We start from the raw sequence: 21,973 nt of genomic DNA, 5'->3' as shown, positions 1-21,973 counted from the left end.
TCAATGTTAAATATGTAAAACTTCATACAAGGTTACAATCTAGCCTACAGTACTACCTAAAATCTAACAGTGCAATAAAATATTGATTTGAAACTCCAATATGAATGCTACTATACTTCATGAGAATTTTGCCTAATTATGGATTGACAGATCCCCCGACAGATATATGCTGTGACCATTCTGGAATCAGTTACATTAATTAAACAGCCAATGATCAAAATATTACAAGTAAAACAGCCATTCAGGTGTAAATAATATCTATGAGAGGTTATCTCTATAGTAAAGACATTTCATTGTAAAAACCATTTATTCTGAAAACTTTATAGATATTTTTTATTTATCTTAAACTACGTACATTATACTACTTCTCTAAATAATCTCTACATGAATTAAGACATTTATCGTAGCGATACACTAGTTTCAATATACCCTCCTATTCTTCTGCCGCCAGTCCATTTAGCCACTGATTAACAGCATTTTAATTTCATTGTCATCCGCCAATTAGTTACCACTCAATAATTCTGAGTCCAATCAAGTCCAGACTATGTGGTGGGTGATCGCAAATTTCCCATCCATTGTTCTTATTAAATCACGTGTCGGACCTGCAAGATGTGGCCATGTATTATCGGGCAGCAGGAAGACGCCGTCGGTCAGCCGCCCTCGTCGCCGATTTTGAATGAAGCGCCGTAACTTATATAGAATTTCGCAGTAGGTTTCTGGATTTATAGTCGTTCCACGTCGCATGAAATCAATCAGCGGTATGCCAAATCGATCCCAAAAGACTGTGGCCATCAGTTTGCATCGAAATGACTGTAGTTTGACCTTTGTTGGTCTGATTAGCCCAACCAACCGACCAATTGAGGATGACGCCATTCAGTTGACTGCCGTGTAATACAAAATCCACGTTTCATCGCCGGTAACAATTGAGTTAAGGAACTCATCACCTTTTTCTGTGTAGCGCATCAAAAATTCCAAAGCAGATCCAATTTGAATTTTTTGTGATTTTCCGTTAAGATGTGCGTCACCTAACATGCACAAACCTTTCTGAAGATTAAATGGTCGTGAACAATGCGATTAATAACAGCTCTTGAAACATCAGGTAAAAGAAGGGCCAGATCGGAAATCGTTGAGCGACGATCAATTTCCTATACAATTTTACAACGCGACAACTTACAGACATCAATGCAGTGTGTGGACATTACTAGCGTGGCTATAAACGACACAGGTTCGCCAACATTAAGGAGAGAAATTTCCCAGCGGTCTTTACTTTAGAGATATCCCTCGAAGAGCAGATGAAAAGTAGTCTCACACAGTCAACCCACCGAGTTGGTCTAATGGTGAACGCGTCTTCCGAAATCAGCTGACTTGGAAGCCGAGAGTTCCAGCATTCAAGTCCTTGTAAAGCCAGTTATTTTTACACGGATTTGAATACTAGATCATGGATACCGCTGTTCTTTGGTGGTTGGGTTTCAATTAACCACACATCTCAGGAATGGTCGAAATGAGAATGTACAAGACTACACTTCATTTGAAGTATTATCTAAACGGTAGTTACCGGAGGCTAAACAGAAAAAAGAGAGAGTCTCACACAGTCAAACACTAAACATTATCAATTGTTGGATTATTTCGGTGCTCTTTTAATTAAATTTGTTTTACAATTTTTTTTTTTTAAATACACTTTGGTAAAATGAAAAATTTGGCTGCCAGAACAAATAAAGATGAGTATAATAGCAAATAAATAAAGCTGCCCTTGATTCATTTATTTAGTATTTCTTCACAAAGTAGTTACTGTTTTATCAAAATTACAGTATCTGTAGCTTTTTTTGGTTTAAAAAATATTAAATCTGACCAGGAACCTTCTGAAGAAAATCAGTGATCCTACCACTCCAACATGGAGTTCAGTGAAGTAGTGTTACTAAATAGATCATCTCCATCTGTACAAATGAGCTTTCATTCATGTTTGTTTGTCTATGGACTGGTCTTAACTAATTTAACATTTTTCAACTTGAGAATATAAAGTAAAAAAGCAAGTACTTGAAATTTTAATAAAAGAAGAAAACTAATATTAACAGATATTATTTTTACTGCTAACTACATTCTTGTTCTAAAAAATCAACTACCATAGACTATGAGATTGATACAAAGATTTCACCTTTTTAGCTGGAATCCTTGATACAGAAAATATTATTTCCTGTTTTTTTTTTTAACAATCTAAATCTAAATATATATTAAATACTTCATTATTTTATAGTTTTAAGTGAAAATTAAAAATCAACATTTTTCTTTCTGCTAAAACATTTTTTTAAGTACTGTAAACACATGGAACTCTTTAATTTAAGAATACTGCAGTTGTATAATTTTATCATTGGCATTCAATTAAGTCTGGTTGGCCTGAGACTGGACAAAACAAAGTATTTATAGCCAGCTGTAATGCACTATGAATGTACTACAACCAAAATGTTGTAGGATAAAATACATTAGTAAATATTTAAGGCTTAATTTATCTACACAAAATTCAACATGTAATACCCATGTTTACACAGCTTATTATTATTACAACATTAATAACTTATTTATTATATTAATTGATACACGCATATATTATATGTAGTATTTTCTTTGATTTTAATCCTAATTTATTTTATTCATAATTCATTAGATATATAATTTGTTATTATTATTTAACTAATTAATTAATCAATCATAATTAATAACTATGAACTGTTATAAAACAGTACTTAAAATTTAAACAAATGTGAAAATTTACATTTGATAATACATCTTCATCAAATAATATATCACTGATAATAACATCTGCAATCAGATCCAACCACAATGCATTTAATGTATGTTGTCAATTAATCTTTTCTAAAAAAAAAAAAAACTTGTTTCTAACCACTGTATAGTCCAAATAGTTAATTTTTTTTAATGAAACACATCCTTCCATTGACTTCTTTACTTAAAATATATGTATCTTTTTTAAAAAAAATTAATTAACACAACAATTGATTGAAAGACCTCTTAAAAATGAAAATATTAGAAAAATTTACTATTTTATATAATATAATTTAACTCTCAAACTGATACTTACACATTGAAATGCTTTCTCTACGTCATGTTTTCTGGCCCTTAAAAATGCTGCTAAGAAAATGTCATCTGTCCGAGCATTCAAACGTTTTTCCACTGGAATATTAAACAAAAATAATTACTAAAACAAAGAATTTACTAAACATAATCTAAAACTAGAGAAAGTAATTCAATGAGACAGGTAGCCTAATTTTTTAAAAGAATGAAAGAGTACATTAAAATACACCCAAAAGAATTCACATTGTAAACTTCACAAATGATAAAATATGCTTTCAACAAAGCAAATATACTATTTTTTTCAATTTGTGGAATTAAACAGCCACCAATTAAACAGTTTATTGGAGTTAGAACAGGGGTAGCAATCTATGTTAACGTGAATATAAGGACTAATAAGGTTTTATTATTGGTTTTATAAATTATTATTTACAAATATGTGTTTTTCTCTTTGGTTTCATGTTAGATGATTGAAACAATTCACTTTGTACCGTCACTGGAGAGAAATAAAGAACCTTTAATATATTTTTTACAGCTGTGGCTTGTACCTTTTTTACAGTTCTACAACTTTGGCTTGTGAACTTGGTCCTCATCTGAGAATGATGGTTGAGCCAGCTCGGTATTCAATATTGAATTGTTCCTTTGGAAATATGTAGGCTCATTATCAGGTTTCAGAGTCAAATGTCTAACCAAGGTGACTGGTCTCTTAAAATGGTTCTACAAAGAATAGTTATGCTCTCTGTTGGTGGTAAGAATCATTTCAACTGAACAGGGCAAGTTACTTGCTATATTCATCTTCAATGAGCTTCTTCCCCTGATAATCATCTGGGTTGCCATTAACACAGACTGATTATTTTTATGGAGTCTGTTTAAAAATTTACTTGCATAGCTGGTGCATCGCAGTGGTGAATGACTAGTGTGGACTGACACAATGTTTTTTATCAAAATAATCCATGACATAGATGTGCTTGCCAAAAATTAAACAGAATTGAAAAGGATGGTGGAAAGCATGAACACCATATTAAACAAATATAACATCAAAATAAATATGGAAAAAACAAAGATAATGATAGCGAGTAGACATGATACTAAAGCTGATATAGTTGAATAAACCTTCACACATTCTATCTCAAAAGCAGAATTATGTCAAATGGGCAAAGTTTGAAGGAGATTATTAGCAGAATAAAACAAGCAAAATTAGCATTCACAAGAAAATTAAGATATTTGCCTCAAACATAAAAAATTATTAAAAGCAATCGATGAAGAGATTCATTCATATGGAATGTTTTCAAATATGGCAATTAAAATATGGACCATAGGGGCAGAAGGAAAAAGGAGAATGAATGCATTTGAGCGGATATTGAAGATTACATGAAAGGATAAAATAAAAGCTTGAGGCACCATGTTTATGCAACTTATTAAAGAAGCAGCCACCTGGTAGAACATGTACTATGGCATAACAGTTTGTTGCACACAGTAATAGAGAGCACAGTTGAAGGAAACAAATAGGTATATTTGAAAAACTAAACAGAGTGTTACGGGTAAGACGTGCATGGAAACAAATAGATTAGCACAAGACAGAACTGTCGCGATGAAGTATGATTGTGTTTTGAATAGCGATATTAAATTCAGCGATAGTGAAATACCATTTATTTCATAAAAATTGGTGCAGCAGTTCTGGGATTACAGGGACTCAAAAAAAAAATATCAATCAAACGTATTAATTTCCTACGTAGGATAAAAAAATTACGTATACAAGCTTGAAATAATCGTCATTAAAACGCTGTTCTTGCGAATAAATACTACCTTTATCAACTTGTTTCCCTGATATTTCTGAATCAGAAAAAATGTACAATCAAATGTCAGACAACGGATACAGAAAGACTGCAAAAAGCAAACATAACAACCAAAATAAAAACAAAACTCGTTTCTTTAAACAAAAAGGTCGTTTGTTTAAAGTGTTAGAAACATCTTAGAAACCACCTAAAAACACCTTAGTTTAAACTGTTTGGCTATAAACTGACATACTATACTACTTGTCTAGAGCGAACTATTTGATTATAAAATGATTTTATAATAGAGGGATTTTTATAATAAAGGTTTTAAAATAAATAAAATTAATTACATTTTTCTTAGAATTATTTCATTAAAGACATGGAATGTGGAAATTTCGTACTAAAAAGGCAGAAATATCGTGATTAAGTTTTTGTAAAATTATAATAGAAAAGTTTAAAACAGAAAATAAACACTTTAACGTTACATTCATTACGATTTTTTACAACTTTTTACTTTCTTGTACAAAGTAAAGGAAGAGTATTGTGATCGCGAAAAATTTCGGTTTTCAGATTTCAACGGAAATATCCGTGACATCTGTACGTACGTACGTACCTCACATAAATCAAACACGATTAGCCGTAGGATGTTAAAATTTTGGATTTAGAAGTGTTGTAACATCTATTTGTGCACCTTCCCTTTTGATTGCAATCGATTGAACCAAAAGTGTCCAAAAAAGCCCAAAATTTCTTCACTGCAGTAATAAGTTCTCATTGAGAGCTTTTCAATGATGTGTTATAAGTGGTACTAGTTTTCATTGGTTCCAGAGTTATAGCCAAATAAAATTTTAATTAAATATTTGGGTCTTATAAGGGGAAGGCACATCGCTTCGAATCAGACATACTGATTTATTAATAATTATTAATTATTAACCTCTGACTGTAAAAAAAATTATAATTAATAGTATTCAATAATAAAAATTAAAAAAATGAAAAAATATCAGCAGTTATTAATGAAATAAAATTTCATGCATTTTTCATTAAAAAAAAAAAAGTGAATTTAATAGGCGTACAAGTTAAGTCCTACGGTGTCCCCATCAGATTTGGTGAAACATCTGATTATTTTTTTGTTGTTTTCATTTTGTTGATGGTTACATCGTAATAATTTAAAAAACATAGCATTTGATAGAATTAAGACATACATTTATTTAAATAGTAAAAGGGTCTTTTTTACTCTATCCTAATATTTTAGGCAAGATTGTTGAATTAATAATATTTTAGCAATTTTAGCAATTGTGTAACTGTCCACTTAATTAAAGAACTGGATGATCGTATATTATTTTCAAATGAAATAAGCTTAAATGAAGTGCAGCAAAAAATGTATATGTGTAATTTAATAGGAGTATAAGGAAGTCATGTGGTGTCCACATCAGATATTTTACAACGAAATTGTAACAGCTTAAATTTAAGATACTTTATTTGATCAGCCTAAGCATAATCAACCGATTCACGAGTATTATATAAATTAATTATCTTTATACTTTTATTTACCACAATTTTACTCCATTTTTCCAGGCAAATGAAGTTCCTTTCTGGTATCGGTAACATCAAATCTACTTTACGGTAGTTATATAATGTATAATTTGTTTCGTACTTAGGTACGACGAAAATGTATAACAATCATCAGTATAACGCGCAACAATCATCTGTTAGAAAGTGAAAGGGCATGCACAAGCACAACCGAGACAAGCACAGCAAAATGTTATCTTTTTCTCTTCTGATTATCAGATAATCTAATTTTTCGAGTAGTAACAGTTATCATTGATATTACAAAAAAAAATTGTAGCAGAGCAGTTTATACTTGATGTTTCTTTTTAAGAAATTACGATGATTTTAAGGCCTTCCTAAGCATTGCTAATTTCTATTGCGCACGAAACAACAACCGAGAAATTCTGTTTTCTATTAATTAGATTTATAATTTTTCCTGCAGTATTCTGCATGAGTGATTGTTAAATGTTCATTAAAAAATGTAGTTTAATTGAACTTTCATCTCAAGTGATGTTAATTTCACGTTCATAAATTTTAAAAACAGGATTATTATATGTATTAAAAGTGTATTCACTATTTTTAATAATACAATTTTAAGTTATGCTTATTAATTAAAATGTATTAACTAAAAACAACAAATAAAGTAAACTAATAAACAATCAGAACCAGGAAACAGGTATTATTAAAGGAGATAGATAATATATCTATCTCATTTAATACCCTCATTTTTCAATAAAAAAATTTGAATATTTTTCTCCTCATGCTGGTTTTTTAATTTAATTAAAGCTATAAAAACGGATTAAACTTTTTCTAAGGTAATATTCTAACTCGATCACTTTAGTCCCGCAAATATAATATGTAAACTGAACCGACAATTCGGTTTAATCGTACCCATCAATCACTAAGAAAATAACTAATCACCAGCAGGTATACTTACACATAAATACCCTAAACAAGTATTAGTTCAAGTACACAGCAATCGCTAAAGTGACTGAGAAATAAGGGTAATGGACAATTAGGTGACGCAATAGGGAGATTTAATTTCTTTAGTTTGATTTGATCGTCATGTTAACGGCATGCTTTGGTAGGGTAAATTTAAATATAGATATATTTGGGTCAAATTTAAAGAAAATCAGTTTGGTCAATCCAAAGACATAAGGCCAAAAGTAGTCTGACACACGTACAGTACGTACTATGAAAATAAAAGCTTACTTGCACGAGGCAGACAGTCGCTGTTCATGGAATTTATATTGTTACTCTTTTTCTCATAACATTAGGCTCAACCTTTTCCCATCACAATGATCCGCGGTTGATTAGCGCTCCGCGAAAATATGTTTGTATCTGATTGCCTCCTTCATATTCTTATGCTACCCTCTTGTGAAAAATATTTCCAAAAATTACAGTATATTAAAGAGATTTAACAGATTCTGACAAAAAAAACCGTTACGATTGAATATTTTTTATGCCTGTAACAAAAAAAAAAAAAATTGAAACAGTACAGAAATTACGATAATTTAATTGCAGGATTTTTTTGCGTATTTCTACCGCGTTTTTTATTAGCGCAATTTTTTTTTTTTTTGTCTTTATGAAACATAGTTTGTTGATTTAAAAAATAGTACTTTCAAGCAAATCGGTTGAAAATTGGGCAAAATATGATGAAAAACTCTTGTCATAAATCACATATGTTAGTATAAGTGAAAGTGAAATATTCAGAAAAGTACGTTTTATACAAATTCCTACCACTTAAAAGGCTATTCAGATTGACAAAAAACAATTTTTACTGTATACTGTTATTCATTACGAATCGTTATGCGTTTCATATTTACCGATATCTTTTGTCAGAAAAGATATTTTAGACCTAAAGTAAAAGTGACATATTTATGACCACGACAACCTTTTTTTATTGTTTGTGCCGTATAACATAATTTATTATGCGTTTCAATATATCGATATGTTGCTAATATAATAAGCTATTTTTGTAAATAATAAATAAATCCGTAACCCTCATAGCAATTAATACACAAGTCACACACACACAAGCACATTTCTGAGAAAAAATGATCATATTCTTTCTAGTCTAAATAAACCATTTTAGATCGTATAAACCTCGTTCAAATTGTGTAATAAAACTGATTCAATTGTGTAATAAAACTGATTCCTTTGTGAATATAAAACAAAATAACCAACTTAGATACCATATAAAATGATTTTGTAACAGCGTTTTAAAACTGACGCCGTACAGTTTAATGGCTACATGATCAGAAAAGGTAGAAACAAAGTTCTGCAATACATTATGTTATTTAAACTATTTTCATAGATAGCAAAATTTCTTTCTACAATTAAAATTTACTACATCATTTTGTTTAATTAAGGATAATTTCTTTAAAAATATTTAGCGTACTTATAAATATTTCCTACTCCATAGAGTACAAAAACGAGTAGTTTATTCTTGTATTAGATTATTATTACATTCCCTCCAAGTAACTCATGAAATGAATGACCCACTTTATACGAATAAAGGCTATCAAAAGATTTCATTCGAGTTTATATAGAATTTATATGCACTTGTTATAATGGATATTAGAGTATTGATGATGTTTATTACAATAAACATCATCAATACTAACTACGCCCTAGCAGGCAGATTTTGGGTGGAGGTAGGTAGAAGCCCTGTACAAATTTAAGTTTATATTTTTATTGTATGCGTTGTTTATAATGAGAATAAAACGTTCCGTAGTCAAGCATTTGGTTTGCGTAGCACTTCTCCCACAACCACCCGTTCGGTCACCCTAAAGCATAGGACCGAATGTATGTGCCACAAACGGTTACTGAGCCACGAAACAGTTTAGCGACCAGTGTCCTAACTAGCTCCTAGAGCTAACCTAAAAGCGTGAGCGGAATAAGTGTGGTACCATACACCACTCGCTTGTGTGTCCCAATGCCCATTTGTCATATGTCACTAAAATGGGTAGGCGCACCCCGTCAACTACTAAAACATATATGACTATCAATAATTAAATTTATCTTGTCAAAGACTGCAATTCGCTGCCACACACCTACGCCGCTGAAAGCCAGCAAGTACCTGTCCACCATTAAAGCGCTTGGAGCCTTAATCTGGCTGTTAGCCAGCCATATCTCTCGGTTAGCATCCTACAGCAGCGCGGTAGGAGTCTTTTCCCTTAGGTAAACTACTGATGTCGGTTGAACGAAGCAACCGCATCAAGGAACTCCCACACGGTCCGACAATGCGGCTCTCGCCACATTGACTCGCCGCTTATCAGTGGCCAATTTTCCCCTTGACCCCTAAGTTCTAGGGTGGCCTAAGTTCTGGCTCCCCCAAGAGCTGGGCCGTAGTCAAGCATGTGAAATATCGCTGCAGCTGTAGTTTGTGAGATTTCAAGATCACAAGTTCAAAAACTCCGAAAAAAAAAACAGGATTTTCTTAAATCTAAATCGCAGTCGTGCTCATTTAGCACACCAAAAAAGTAAAAACAACGTTCAGATCCGGTTAGTGGATTAGAAGTTTTGATCAGGGCGTTGTTAAGAACAGTGAACGAGTTTCACGCAAAACATACTACCTACATTAAATAAATTACCTTAAGAACTTCAAAAGAGTATTCAATTTAAAGATTCTAGAACTGACTAGCAGCTACCGTGAAAGATTTAAGGTTTGAGTGGTGTAAAACCGATAATAGCAAAGTTTTGATTGAGAAAGAATATATCCGGTGGAAGAGGATAGAATATTTAAGAAAAATGACAGATTGCAGAAAAGACAATTCTTCGATTGTTTATTTGGACGGATCATGTATTTTAATGTCCCATTCGACGACAATGGTGCAGGATTGAAAGTGCCGATTAAGAAAGGTGATCGGTTAATCCATAATCCACGCTGGAAGAGAAATGGGATTCATCTGAATGTGATGTTAACTTAGAAAACGAGTTCAAAAAGCGTCAACAACAGTAATTTCATAAAGTAGGCATCTGAAAAATTAGTTCCTGGTCTTCCCCCTTCCCCATTCTGTGGTTGTTATCGATAATGCGCCATATCACTAGACAGGTCTCCGAATTCAAATGACATAAAAGAGGGTTGATTAATTGGTTTGAAAAGAATAATATTCCTTTTAATAAAGCAATGTGGTAGCTTTTAATAATTAAATCACAAGAAATTTAAAAATAAAATACCATTTTGATGAAATATTAAAAAAACACGGGCATCAGCTTCTGCGACTTCCACCTCAACATTAAGATTTAAATCCGATAGAGATGGTATGGTCGGCTCCATTCAGAGACGACCATACCATTTTTAATGTCATATTAAAAAATCTGCCGAGGAGATATTAATGAAATGAATAAGGAAGATTGGAACCACATTGCAAAAAAAAATTGAAACTGGATATAAGAAGATAAAAATTTATCATACATCTAAACAGTGGCAGTAAAACTAACTGTTCCGATGAAAACTGTTCCGAGAAGATGGTAACTTGCACAGTAACTGGATGTATAATGTAAATTTCAAGTAAGTGTTCATCAATAATGAAAACAATCTTACAACAAAAAAAAAATTGATAATTCTAAACGATAAAAAATTCTAAATATTGAACAAAAAGGAATTGTACAATAATAAACGTACATCTAGTTAAGTGTCATTGCGGATATAACGTACGTTCAAGCACTAGTTACGAATATTTTACGGTAAAAATAACTATTAAAATTCTTGTTTTTGAATCTTTATTTAACTATTAATACTAATTACGTAATAATGGATTATAACTAATAAAACAAGAAAACAATAATAAATTAAACGTGCATTAAGTAAAAGGTACAACACTATTATTATTGTTCTATTAGATGGGTGTAAATGTTTTCAGGCAGTAATGCAGTCTCGACCTTCTCCAACACAAGCTTTTATTTTCATTGTACGCACTATATTTAGATTCATGTAATTTTCTGTTAACTGATGTAAATTACTAAGTTATTTTATAAGTAATTTTAACATTAATTACTACATTTTTTATTCTTTATATAAAAATAAACATCTAAAAACTTAAAATAGCCATTCTATTCTAGTACAACAGTAAAATAATCTAAAACATAATTATATAAGGAAATATAAAACAATAAGGAAATAAAAACATTCGTAGGCTTCGTTACAATCTTTATTGTACAGCTCGGTTAGTAATAATTAAAGACCGGATTATATGCAACATAAAACGCTTGAAATGTGCAAATATGCATGAAGAATGCTTTAAAACATGCATGAAATGTGTCAAAATATGCAACTTTAAATGGTTTTTTTTTTATTTCAAAATCAGCATGCAATTACTAAGTAGTTGAACAACAAATCGATAAATTCGATAATTAACAATTATTTAACATTTTGTTACTTTTGTAAACGTAAACAATCAGGTACTGTTCCAAATGTTCGTTCCACATCCACTGAGGTAACTGGACAGTATTTGAATTTAGGTGCCATTTTAGCACTTATTGTTTCTGGCAAAAGTTCATCCGTCCCATTAATAAAATTATCAATTTAACACACAAAGGTTCAAAACGTGGGTTATTGTTCAAAATGTTTTCAAATTTTTCTTTAACTTTACTCGGCAATACCTCTAGCAATGCGGTGTTCATTTGGCGGATTTTATTCATTAACTGAATAAATTCAGTCAACGCCAAACCTTGAGTTTCAATTTTTTTAATACTCGCAGGTATGTGGGAAAAATGAGTGCTAATCACAGCTATGTTTTTTTAATACTAGAATCGATAAATGCTTCCTTGGACTGACAAACTGCCTTAGTCTCTGCACTATCAAAGTCGTTTACTACACCTTTGATGGCCTCGAAATGTTCATTGTAAAACAGTACAGCTTTAATCCACGTTCCTCATCGAGTTACCACTGGTACGGGAGGTAAAGGCACATTTGGCAGTTTTTCTTTGTAGGCCTTATTGAAAGGAGGTGCCTTAAGAAACACTTTCTTTGTTGATGAAATCAGTTTATTTACATTCCCAAACATGGATCGTACTTCTTCAGCGAATTGATGTACTCCGTGAGCAAAGCACGTCACATTAATCAAATTGAGATTAAGTACTTGGAGGACTTTGGCTGCCTTGATCATATAGGAAGCAACAACTGAGAAAAATATAAACACTCTTTCATCTGCAAAAGAGTCAGGAAATATTTTTTAATACGCTCATTCACAAATCTGGCGATCGTAGAATTATTTCTCTTTTCAAGGTGTTTGTAGGCCACGAGAAAGTTTTAATGGACCGACAATTAAATTCGCAATGTAGCGGCCACAACTATCGGTAGTTTCGTCAGCTAAAATCCAAATAATGCTATCCTTGAGTTGATTGTGTTCTTTCAGAACGTGTATGTAAATTGTCGGTATGTAATCTTTACGGTATGTTGATTCATCTGGCATATTTTGATTTAAGCAATATTTTCGCAGAAAATCTTTGAATTTAAGATTTGTAAGTTTGTGAAGAGGAATATTACTTGTAAGCAATACTTCACATAAATCCATGCTTAAGTAGTTTTTTGTTTACCTTTGGAAATGGGTATACACTAAACTTTGCTCAAATAAATAAAAAACTAAAGTTACGTGAGCACGTCAACAGTAACTCCGTAATTTAATTGCCTAGTAGGAGGAATGCTGCAGTAGGCAGGAGCGACACAGGACTGTATCGTCTGTCTGTCTCGAGTGATCTGTGTTGTATTTGGCCTCATAATATATTATCCTATCAAAACCACAGACACGCAGCTGCTAAGTGCGCTCTAATAGCCGTGCGGCTAATAGGTTTGGCCGTCTTCAACGTAAGATTTCATTTATTAACTAGTTACTGTACCGAAAAATATTGTAAATATAGCGAAAATATGCATCATTACTAAATTTTAAGGAAAATATGCAATAACGGGTGAGAATGAGCTTAATATGCAAATGCATATAATCCGGTCTCTAGTAATAATAAAAGTTTTATAAACTTTATACTCTTGAGTGTAACACAACAAATATAAAAGGCTTAGATCCCACGTATAAAATGAATAAAAGATGTTTTTTTTAAAAAATGCACCTTTTAACAGAGATTGTTTTTAAATAATAATTTATAATATTTACACAAATTTTCTCAAAAAAAAAATAAATAAAAATTGCGGGGTAAAAAGTTTTATAAATTTCAAAAATTGTCGTGACCGCAATGTTTTATCTATTATTTCTCGGTTATTATTAGTTTTATCTAAACACGTTTTACTATCTAAGAAGTTAACACTTTCCTTGTAAACAAAAATTTCACCCTTATTTTTAGAACAAATAGTTCACACAACTGATTTATTGAAGGAAATTAATATAATTTTCAGCTGGAAATCATCTCTATCCACCACTAGTATTAATTTATTTGAATAAGCTTGAATTTATCTCATCCTTTAGACACTGAATAATGAACTAATTAAACTTACTGTAAATTAACTTGCAAAAAGTTTCAATATAATTTAAATAGATTACTAATTATAGATAAATAGTTTTACGCAGTTTCATACGATCCATCCAGTCTTGTCAATGATTTAATGATTTCATTACAAGAAAACAATATAGTACGATTTAATAGATTCTACGCAATTATAATAGAAGAAAAAATTTATTTAATCTGAACAAATTTTAAACACTATGTTTTACTTTCAACATGTTTTACCTTTTAACAGAGATTGTTTTTAAATAATAATTTATAATATTTACACAAATTTTCTCAAAAAAAAATAAATAAAAATTGCGGGGTAAAAAGTTTTATAAATTTCAAAAATTGTCGTGACCGCAATGTTTTATCTATTATTTCTCGGTTATTATTAGTTTTATCTAAACACGTTTTACTATCTAAGAAGTTAACACTTTCCTTGTAAACAAAAATTTCACCCTTATTTTTAGAACAAATAGTTCACACAACTGATTTATTGAAGGAAATTAATATAATTTTCAGCTGGAAATCATCTCTATCCACCACTAGTATTAATTTATTTGAATAAGCTTGAATTTATCTCATCCTTTAGACACGAATAATGAACTAATTAAACTTACTGTAAATTAACTTGCAAAAAGTTTCAATATAATTTAAATAGATTACTAATTATAGATAAATAGTTTTACGCAGTTTCATACGATCCATCCAGTCTTGTCAATGATTTAATGATTTCATTACAAGAAAACAATATAGTACGATTTAATAGATTCTACGCAATTATAATAGAAGAAAAAATTTATTTAATCTGAACAAATTTTAAACACTATGTTTTACTTTCAATTTTCTTAGAGCAAAGAGACTTTATTATAGCAAAGTGGCTCTGCATTAGTGCAGTGGTTCCCAACGTGTGTCGCGACACACTGTTACTTAGTAGATGTTACTTAGTCCCGTAGGGTGTGTCGCTAAAATCTTATAATTTAAAAATATAAATTTTATGCAATTTAGGAAGTCCTATATACAACCTAATTTATGCTTACCCATTATTAAACCTTTCGTACTGTAAAATTTATTTTGGGATTTTACCAGTCAATATATGCAAAATTTTTCTTCCTGCCGATTTTGATAGTGAACATCTGCAACAATGCTTAATTTCCTCTTTCCACTTGATAAACCGAGCGTTCATTGTTGCCAAATTGAGGGATTTATCCTTCAACGAAGGAGTTTTTCAAGACTGAGGAAAATTTTGAAAATCAGCTAACACAAAATAAGAAAGAATGCCTACAGAAGTTAATAAAAGAACACTTAAATGCGTTACAAACTTCAACAAAATACTTCCCTCCCGACTTTGTCAGTTTCAAAGTTAAAATTAAATAATATTTTCTTTTGGTACATCTGGCGATATCAACATACAAAATGCCATTAATCTAACCCATTAATGAAAAAATGGACTCAAACTTCTCATGGGATTCTTCCATCAAAACAAAATTTCTAGACACTTCAATACAGTCCTTTTGGATTTATGCGCAATGTTAGTATTCCTGCCACAATTACAAAGAGTCATAAAAGTTTTGCTGCCGTTTTCAACGTTAGTTGTGCGAATCAGCATTTTCTACAATAAAATGGTGAAATCTAAACAGAAATATAGACAGGTACATCTTGAAGATTATTTGCGTGTTTGCCTGTCAACCATAATGCTATGTGAAATACACCTAGCGTAGAATTCACATTAAGTTTTACTATTATTATTTATTATTAATCAAAAACAAAAAATGTGTCGCGATATTGTGGGAGTTCAGCAAAGTGTGTCTTGTCAAAAATGATTATCTCACGCTTTTAAAACTTCCTGGTGTTGCTCTGATACGTAGAAAATCTTCAATTCTCTGCTGGAGATCTCAACACTGAGTACTTGTGTACAGTAAACGATACTTTTTACTTATCCTCTTGTGGGCTAAGTTTTTTTGATCCTGTACGACTAATTTACCTTTCAGGGAAGTAATCGTCAAAGTACTGATGAGCACTGGTAATATGTGCTGAGGACACGTCCTGCACTGCATTAACTTATTCCTTGTCCACCAGAAGAACTTTATTGTAAATAGTTTCGAATTTTTCTGAATATATTCATCTTGTATACGTTCTTCCAACTCCATGGTTATTTTGCTTCGCCGTCAGTCTTGTTCGCAGTAAAAAGTTCTAGAAGATAAGTTTCCGGTTTTTTCCTTTCGCACAGAATTATAAAAAATACTTGGCAAACGGAAATTAGGAAGACATTCTGCATATAGGTGGTGCGTTTAATCTCAATTATATGTAATAAAGAAATTAAATGATGCACGTAAGATGTATGACTGCCATTTACTTGTATTTCACTTTTTGAACATGCACGTTATTTCCATACAAGTAAAGATGATTGACAGTGTAATATTATTAATTTGTAGAAAATAAATTATTTTTTATTAGTAATAATTATTACTACCATAATACAGTACACTCAATACAGCAATATAAGTTACGAGCAGCATATAAGTTACAACTGTTACTGTATTAACTCATTAATAAATTTAACTAATAATAACAGTTAATTATTTATTTAACAATACAGTAAATTTAGTGTCAACTTAAATTTAGTAATTTTAAGGGTTAACATTTTAAGTTAATCATTTTAAGATTTTAAAAATTGACGTGGCCATCATTTCTAAATTTATGAACATGATTACACAATTTTTTATCTATCAGAAAATGTTGGATAAATCTGTGCACAAAATACTCGTATGGGATCGAGATTCCTCAATCCCATCTTCAGATGGGATTTATTTTTATTGTAACCTAATTAATTTTTATTTATGACTAATTTTTTTAAGGATAATAATTATGAAAAGTAATATAAAGTAATCAATAAATTATACTATTATTTTAGATATAAATTCACTTTATGGATCATAATTTATTTAGCTGGAATGATATTTTTATCAGTAATATGCTATAAATTTTTTATCCAAATATAATAAGACTTGAAGCACGAAAGAAAGGGCCTCACAATTGTAAAGTTTAAAATTAAACAAAAGCAATTGGGACTAAAATATACATATATAACTTTTAAAATATTTAAATTAGGTTATCCCGAAGTACCTTTTGTCTTTTATACCTAGTTATAAAAAAAAATTACAATAAACTGAAAATTTAGTATAATACAAATTATTTCTTTAAATACTTAGTAAATCTCAGAAAACGTGTTAAATTCGCTTCATGGGCACGATTAAGCCAAAAATGAAATATTTATGTAGATAATATTGATAGAATTTCGAAGTAATTTAAAAAAAAAATTTAATATTACGAATAATGAATAACTAACTATCTTGAGCTTTAACATTATTTTTCGCCGGAAACTGTATGTTTCCGCTTAAGTTATAAGCTTCAAACACCTGTAAGTACGTATTACAACAAACTGCCGCCATGACTATGATGCCCATATGTAAAAACAATCTCAATCATTCGTTCAGTTGAATTCTTTTACATTATTCTTATGTGCTCCGTTATATGGAAGCGTTAAAATATTTTGGACCAAGCATTATTTCTATTTCTAAAGCGCAAGAAAGAAAGGTAATGCCAAAAATAGGTAATAAAGTATTCGTTGAATAGAATATATAACGTTATATATAAATAGAATATATGATCAATATACGTAGTCAGTATAACGATCAGTAGAAGGCCTAACTAGAAACTCTGTAGAAAAAAGTATGTACATACTATACTAGTCGCGAATAAGTTTTAGTAGTGTCTTCTTATGAAAATTTCATCGTTGAGCGAAAATAAATATTTTCAAATAAAAACACAGTGTTTTATTTTCGCGTGTTATGTCATCAACAAGCGTAAATAATTATTACTGTTGTATTTATTTTTAAATTCATGAACGCACACATAATGGTAGTTTATCGAAAACCGTTATTGTTATACAATACTGTTTTTTATTTTACATAACATAAACAAACAAACGAATAATGAAAGTAAATATCTAGATTTGTATTTATTTTAAAAAGAAAACTGTATTTGCGTTCAATCTTTTTTTTATTTGTTTTCAATTAAGGTTTCAAAATATTCAAACAAAATAGCGGGGAAATTATTTTAGTTTAATATTAGGTAAAATTAATATTGAAATTACTTATTCTTTACGAGATAAAAAATTTTAAGTAAGTAATTTTAATAAGTAATCAATCAATAATATTACAACAACAGTGATGATTACAGTGATATAACAAAGAAAAGTGTTTTTAAAAATTCTAATTAAACACTTTTTTATTTAAATTTGTTTTTAAAAAATCTACAAGTCATTGAACAAATTTTTTTTGTAACCCGTGACAATAAATGTCTTTTTTTTTATCAGGCCTCTTTAAATCAATAATTCATTCAAATATTCAGTCGTTAATAAACACCAATTACCTGGCTCAATACTTTAACTATAAGCAATGTCATCATCACACTGCTTATTTTTCTTTTTAACATACTCCTCTAATTCATAGTATAGTCACTTTTTTATTATAATTATTTACGAGATAAAAAAAACAAGTTGTATTTTTCAGACATCGTTGTAGAAAAAAGCTAAAAAAATTATGAATAATCATTAGATGAAGATAAAACTTTAAAAAAGTTAAACAATGAAAAAAAATATGTTTAGAAAAACGTATTTCACACACATCAAGGTTTTAAGTATCAGTAATTAAAAATTACTGATAGTTATTCAAATATATTTTGAATTTCTTTGAAACAGAATTGAAAATTATAGTTCCCACTGACATAATATTCATAATTAAAAAAAAAAAAAAAAAATTGTCAAGTGGATACAGACACATACACTGTATTTATTATTATCGAATTTTTTTCATGTAATGAAAATATTTAATTAAATTTGTATTGCGTTGAAAAAGTAAAAATATAAACTGCTCATGCATTATTAAGCACGTATATCCAGTTTGTTGTTTTACTTTCCTGTCTAGATAGCGTTATAGCAGAGATCTATAAGCTCTAGAAAGCAAAGTATTGTAATCGGTCCAATTTGGGCATACGTGGTTTTCACCGGATCGAAATTTTGTCACCTAAGGAACCCAAAAAATAAAAAACAAAAAAAACCGGATGCAAATTTTCCGGGTGTTAATGTTCGTAAGTACGTGTGTTCGATGTTGGCCTCTAAATCACCTTATATCTCTAGAACTACTGGACCGACTTTGAACAAACGTTTTCAGATTACTTCTATATACGGGGCATTGATGCCATTAAATTTTCAACTAAAAGGTCAAAGGGATGACGCTGTAGAGCAAGGTCACCCTTAGTACTTCGAGATTTCGACTAATTAAGGTCATATTTTTCTAAGGCACAATTGTTAACAATTAATAACAATATTTGAAAAAAAATTTCAAAATCGCACCCCATCCAAAAAATGCTCTAAACTACTGATATGTTGCGACGTCATAGGTGGGTGATAGAATTAAACCAATGAATAATATTTAAAGTGTAAAAAAGTAACTCTGTCAAGGTGGGGTCTCGAACTTGATCGCCCGGTTGACTCGGTTCCTGTTACTTTTAAGTCTCGCGGTTACACCAGTCTGCCGACTGTACAAAGCAAAATTTCTGCAATTTCAGTTGTGAAATTACATTAGTTAGTGCCGACCGTCACCGCTAGTACCGCTACATCCGCGCAAATTAAATGCGGTATGCGCGCGCGCTTTAATTAGAATCATTTAATTAAATAAACGAAAACACTACCTTTAAATAAAATAAATACTTAATTAAAAATATTGATCAAGTTGTGTGTGTAAGCCGCGCATTTTGTTTAAATGCGCGGTTTTATATAACCGGAACGCAACTTAAAACGGAGAAGTCCTACAATTGTTTTGTCAGCTTTTCTTTTTTTTTTAACGTCGAAAGGCATAAAAAATTCGAATGTTTTATTAATTTTTCCAAACGTTGAAAGCCAATGACTGTCAGTTAAACAATATTCTGCTATTATGTAAAATTGTTTCCGATTTTCGTGTTATCGGTGATACCATTAATGATAGTCATCATAAGAAAAGAATCGCATTTTAAACACTTTATTATTATTTTTAGTTAATTTAAAACTGCTGTATTTATTGTTAAGGAGATCAGTAGATTTTTCTACAAGTTATTCGTATTAAAATATACGAACAAGATATACGCCGAACAGATAATAGTTTCTTTCGCTTCATGCCTACGTACGTATAGTGATTAAATTATGAAAACGTACTTAAATCTGAAAATTATTTCCCGACAAAATTAATAAATTTCCCGGTCGGGGCTCGCTTCGCTAACCCGACCGTCTACAGGGGGCTCCGCCTACTGTACCGCCGCGGCCTAGGTCGCCCCAAACGAGTCCCGGGGCTTCCAAGGGCCACGACGCCGGCAGATCTCGCTATTCCCGACTGGCCAGAGGGATCCACCCCGTGAACTCCCGCATTGTTCGTTACCCTCATGTTTGTGATAATACTGATAAATAACAATTTAAGTATTCAGGCCTTAAAGAAATCTGAAAAAGAAACTAAATTACAAAAGGCAGTAGACAGAGGAAAACTCCATACCTATTTCTGTTGCCGTGTTGACAAATAATATAATAAATAAAAGCATTAGTTGTATTTTAAATATCTATTTCACAATTTCACCTCCAATGGAGGACCTTCGATCTGTGGCTTAAAAACTTCCCTGTCATAATGTACGAATGTATCCTGCAAATTTAGAAGTGATCGATTGGGTTTGTTCTCGCGTGATGGTGATACAAACAGACAAACTCAAATTATATATAAAATTATTAAGTATTTATTTATTCGTAGGTGAATTTATAAACGAAAGTTATTGTGACACTTCCTTCATTATAGCATACTTAAAACGTCATTGAAGTTTATAACATTTGGGCTAGTTAAGAGAATTGTATTATATTAACAAAATATGCCCAAATAAATGTTACTGGACATTTATATAAATTTCAGCTGATTGTTTAAGTACTATAATTAATATCCTGCTGTTTACTGTATCAATCATCCCTGAGTATTATTTTATGTAAATTCTCATTCACGTAAAAGGTCATTTTTTTACTTGTATGATACAAAACAACATATTATAATTCTGTAATTTCAATACTCAGTTCTAATTAATTTAAATACCGTAAAAAGGAAATGGCTTAAAAATAATTAAATCGCTTAAAAAAACTATTCAATATTTTATGATTTCTTTCTTTTTCCTGTTTAGCCTCCGGTAATTACCGTTCAGATAATACTTCAAAGGATGAATGAGGATGACTAGTTAGTTCGACCATTCGATGATGTATGGTTAATTGAAACCCAATCACCAAAGAACACCGGTATCCACTATCTAGTATTCAAATCCGAGTAAAAATAACTAACTTTACTGGTACTGAAACGCTGGAACTCTCAACTTTCAAATAGCAGATTTGGGAAGACGCGTTCACCACTAGACCAACCCGGTGGGTTTTCATATTTTATGCTAATTTGAATTCACTTAACGTATAACGTTAATGTATTAATTAGTACAGTGTAGTATTGGGTTAGACATCATAGATATATTTTTTTATTTTATTAATCATTTTGTTAAGACAGTTAAACAGAATACGAATTTGTGATTTTTGGTCTTTGTTTTAAGTTGACAAAGTTTATGCTAACAAAGTTTTAAGACTTTGTTAGCACAAATCAATATAATTTCTTAATTTAATTAAACATTTGTGTAATAGATTTTATCAATAAGTACATCTTACTGGTACAGGTATAGCCCAAAGACTGTACGGATCATGTACTTCAAAAGGTCAATTGATCCATTTTTCAAAATATACAAAAAAAATTTGTTGCTTTCAAGGCATTAAGCTATTTTTTCAACATATGTAACGATAATATAAAATAACTAACGTATAAATAAGAAGAATGGAATTTGCCCTAGTATTTCATCTTTGCACAACTCTTAGATATTTTTACAAAAAAAAGTCCCGAAAATACTTAATAAAAATATTAAACTTCCGTTTAATATTAAAATATTAAAATGTTTGACATTAAAATATCAACTAAATCTGTTCCATTAGAAAGGTGATGGAAATTGGATGTTTGAATTGCATAATATAA

At 30.6% G+C, this 21,973-nt stretch overlaps 1 protein-coding gene across 1 annotated transcript in view; it reads right to left on the bottom strand.

Annotated features, from left to right (window-relative positions):
• LOC142320642 (alpha-tocopherol transfer protein-like) overlaps positions 1 to 21,973 on the bottom strand; it is a 137,110-nt gene that overhangs the window by 13,750 nt on the left and 101,387 nt on the right. Inside the window, exon 3 of the mRNA XM_075358671.1 lies at positions 3,092 to 3,183. Within this exon, the coding sequence (XP_075214786.1) occupies positions 3,092 to 3,183 (92 nt within the window). The remainder of the gene's footprint in view (positions 1 to 3,091; positions 3,184 to 21,973) is intronic.

The sequence above is a fragment of the Lycorma delicatula genome, chromosome 2 (assembly GCF_047948215.1).
Source record: "Lycorma delicatula isolate Av1 chromosome 2, ASM4794821v1, whole genome shotgun sequence".
Lineage (NCBI taxonomy): Eukaryota > Metazoa > Arthropoda > Insecta > Hemiptera > Fulgoridae > Lycorma > Lycorma delicatula.
The sequence above is the reverse complement of the archived record's forward strand: the minus strand, read 5'-3'. Positions and strand labels throughout refer to the sequence as shown.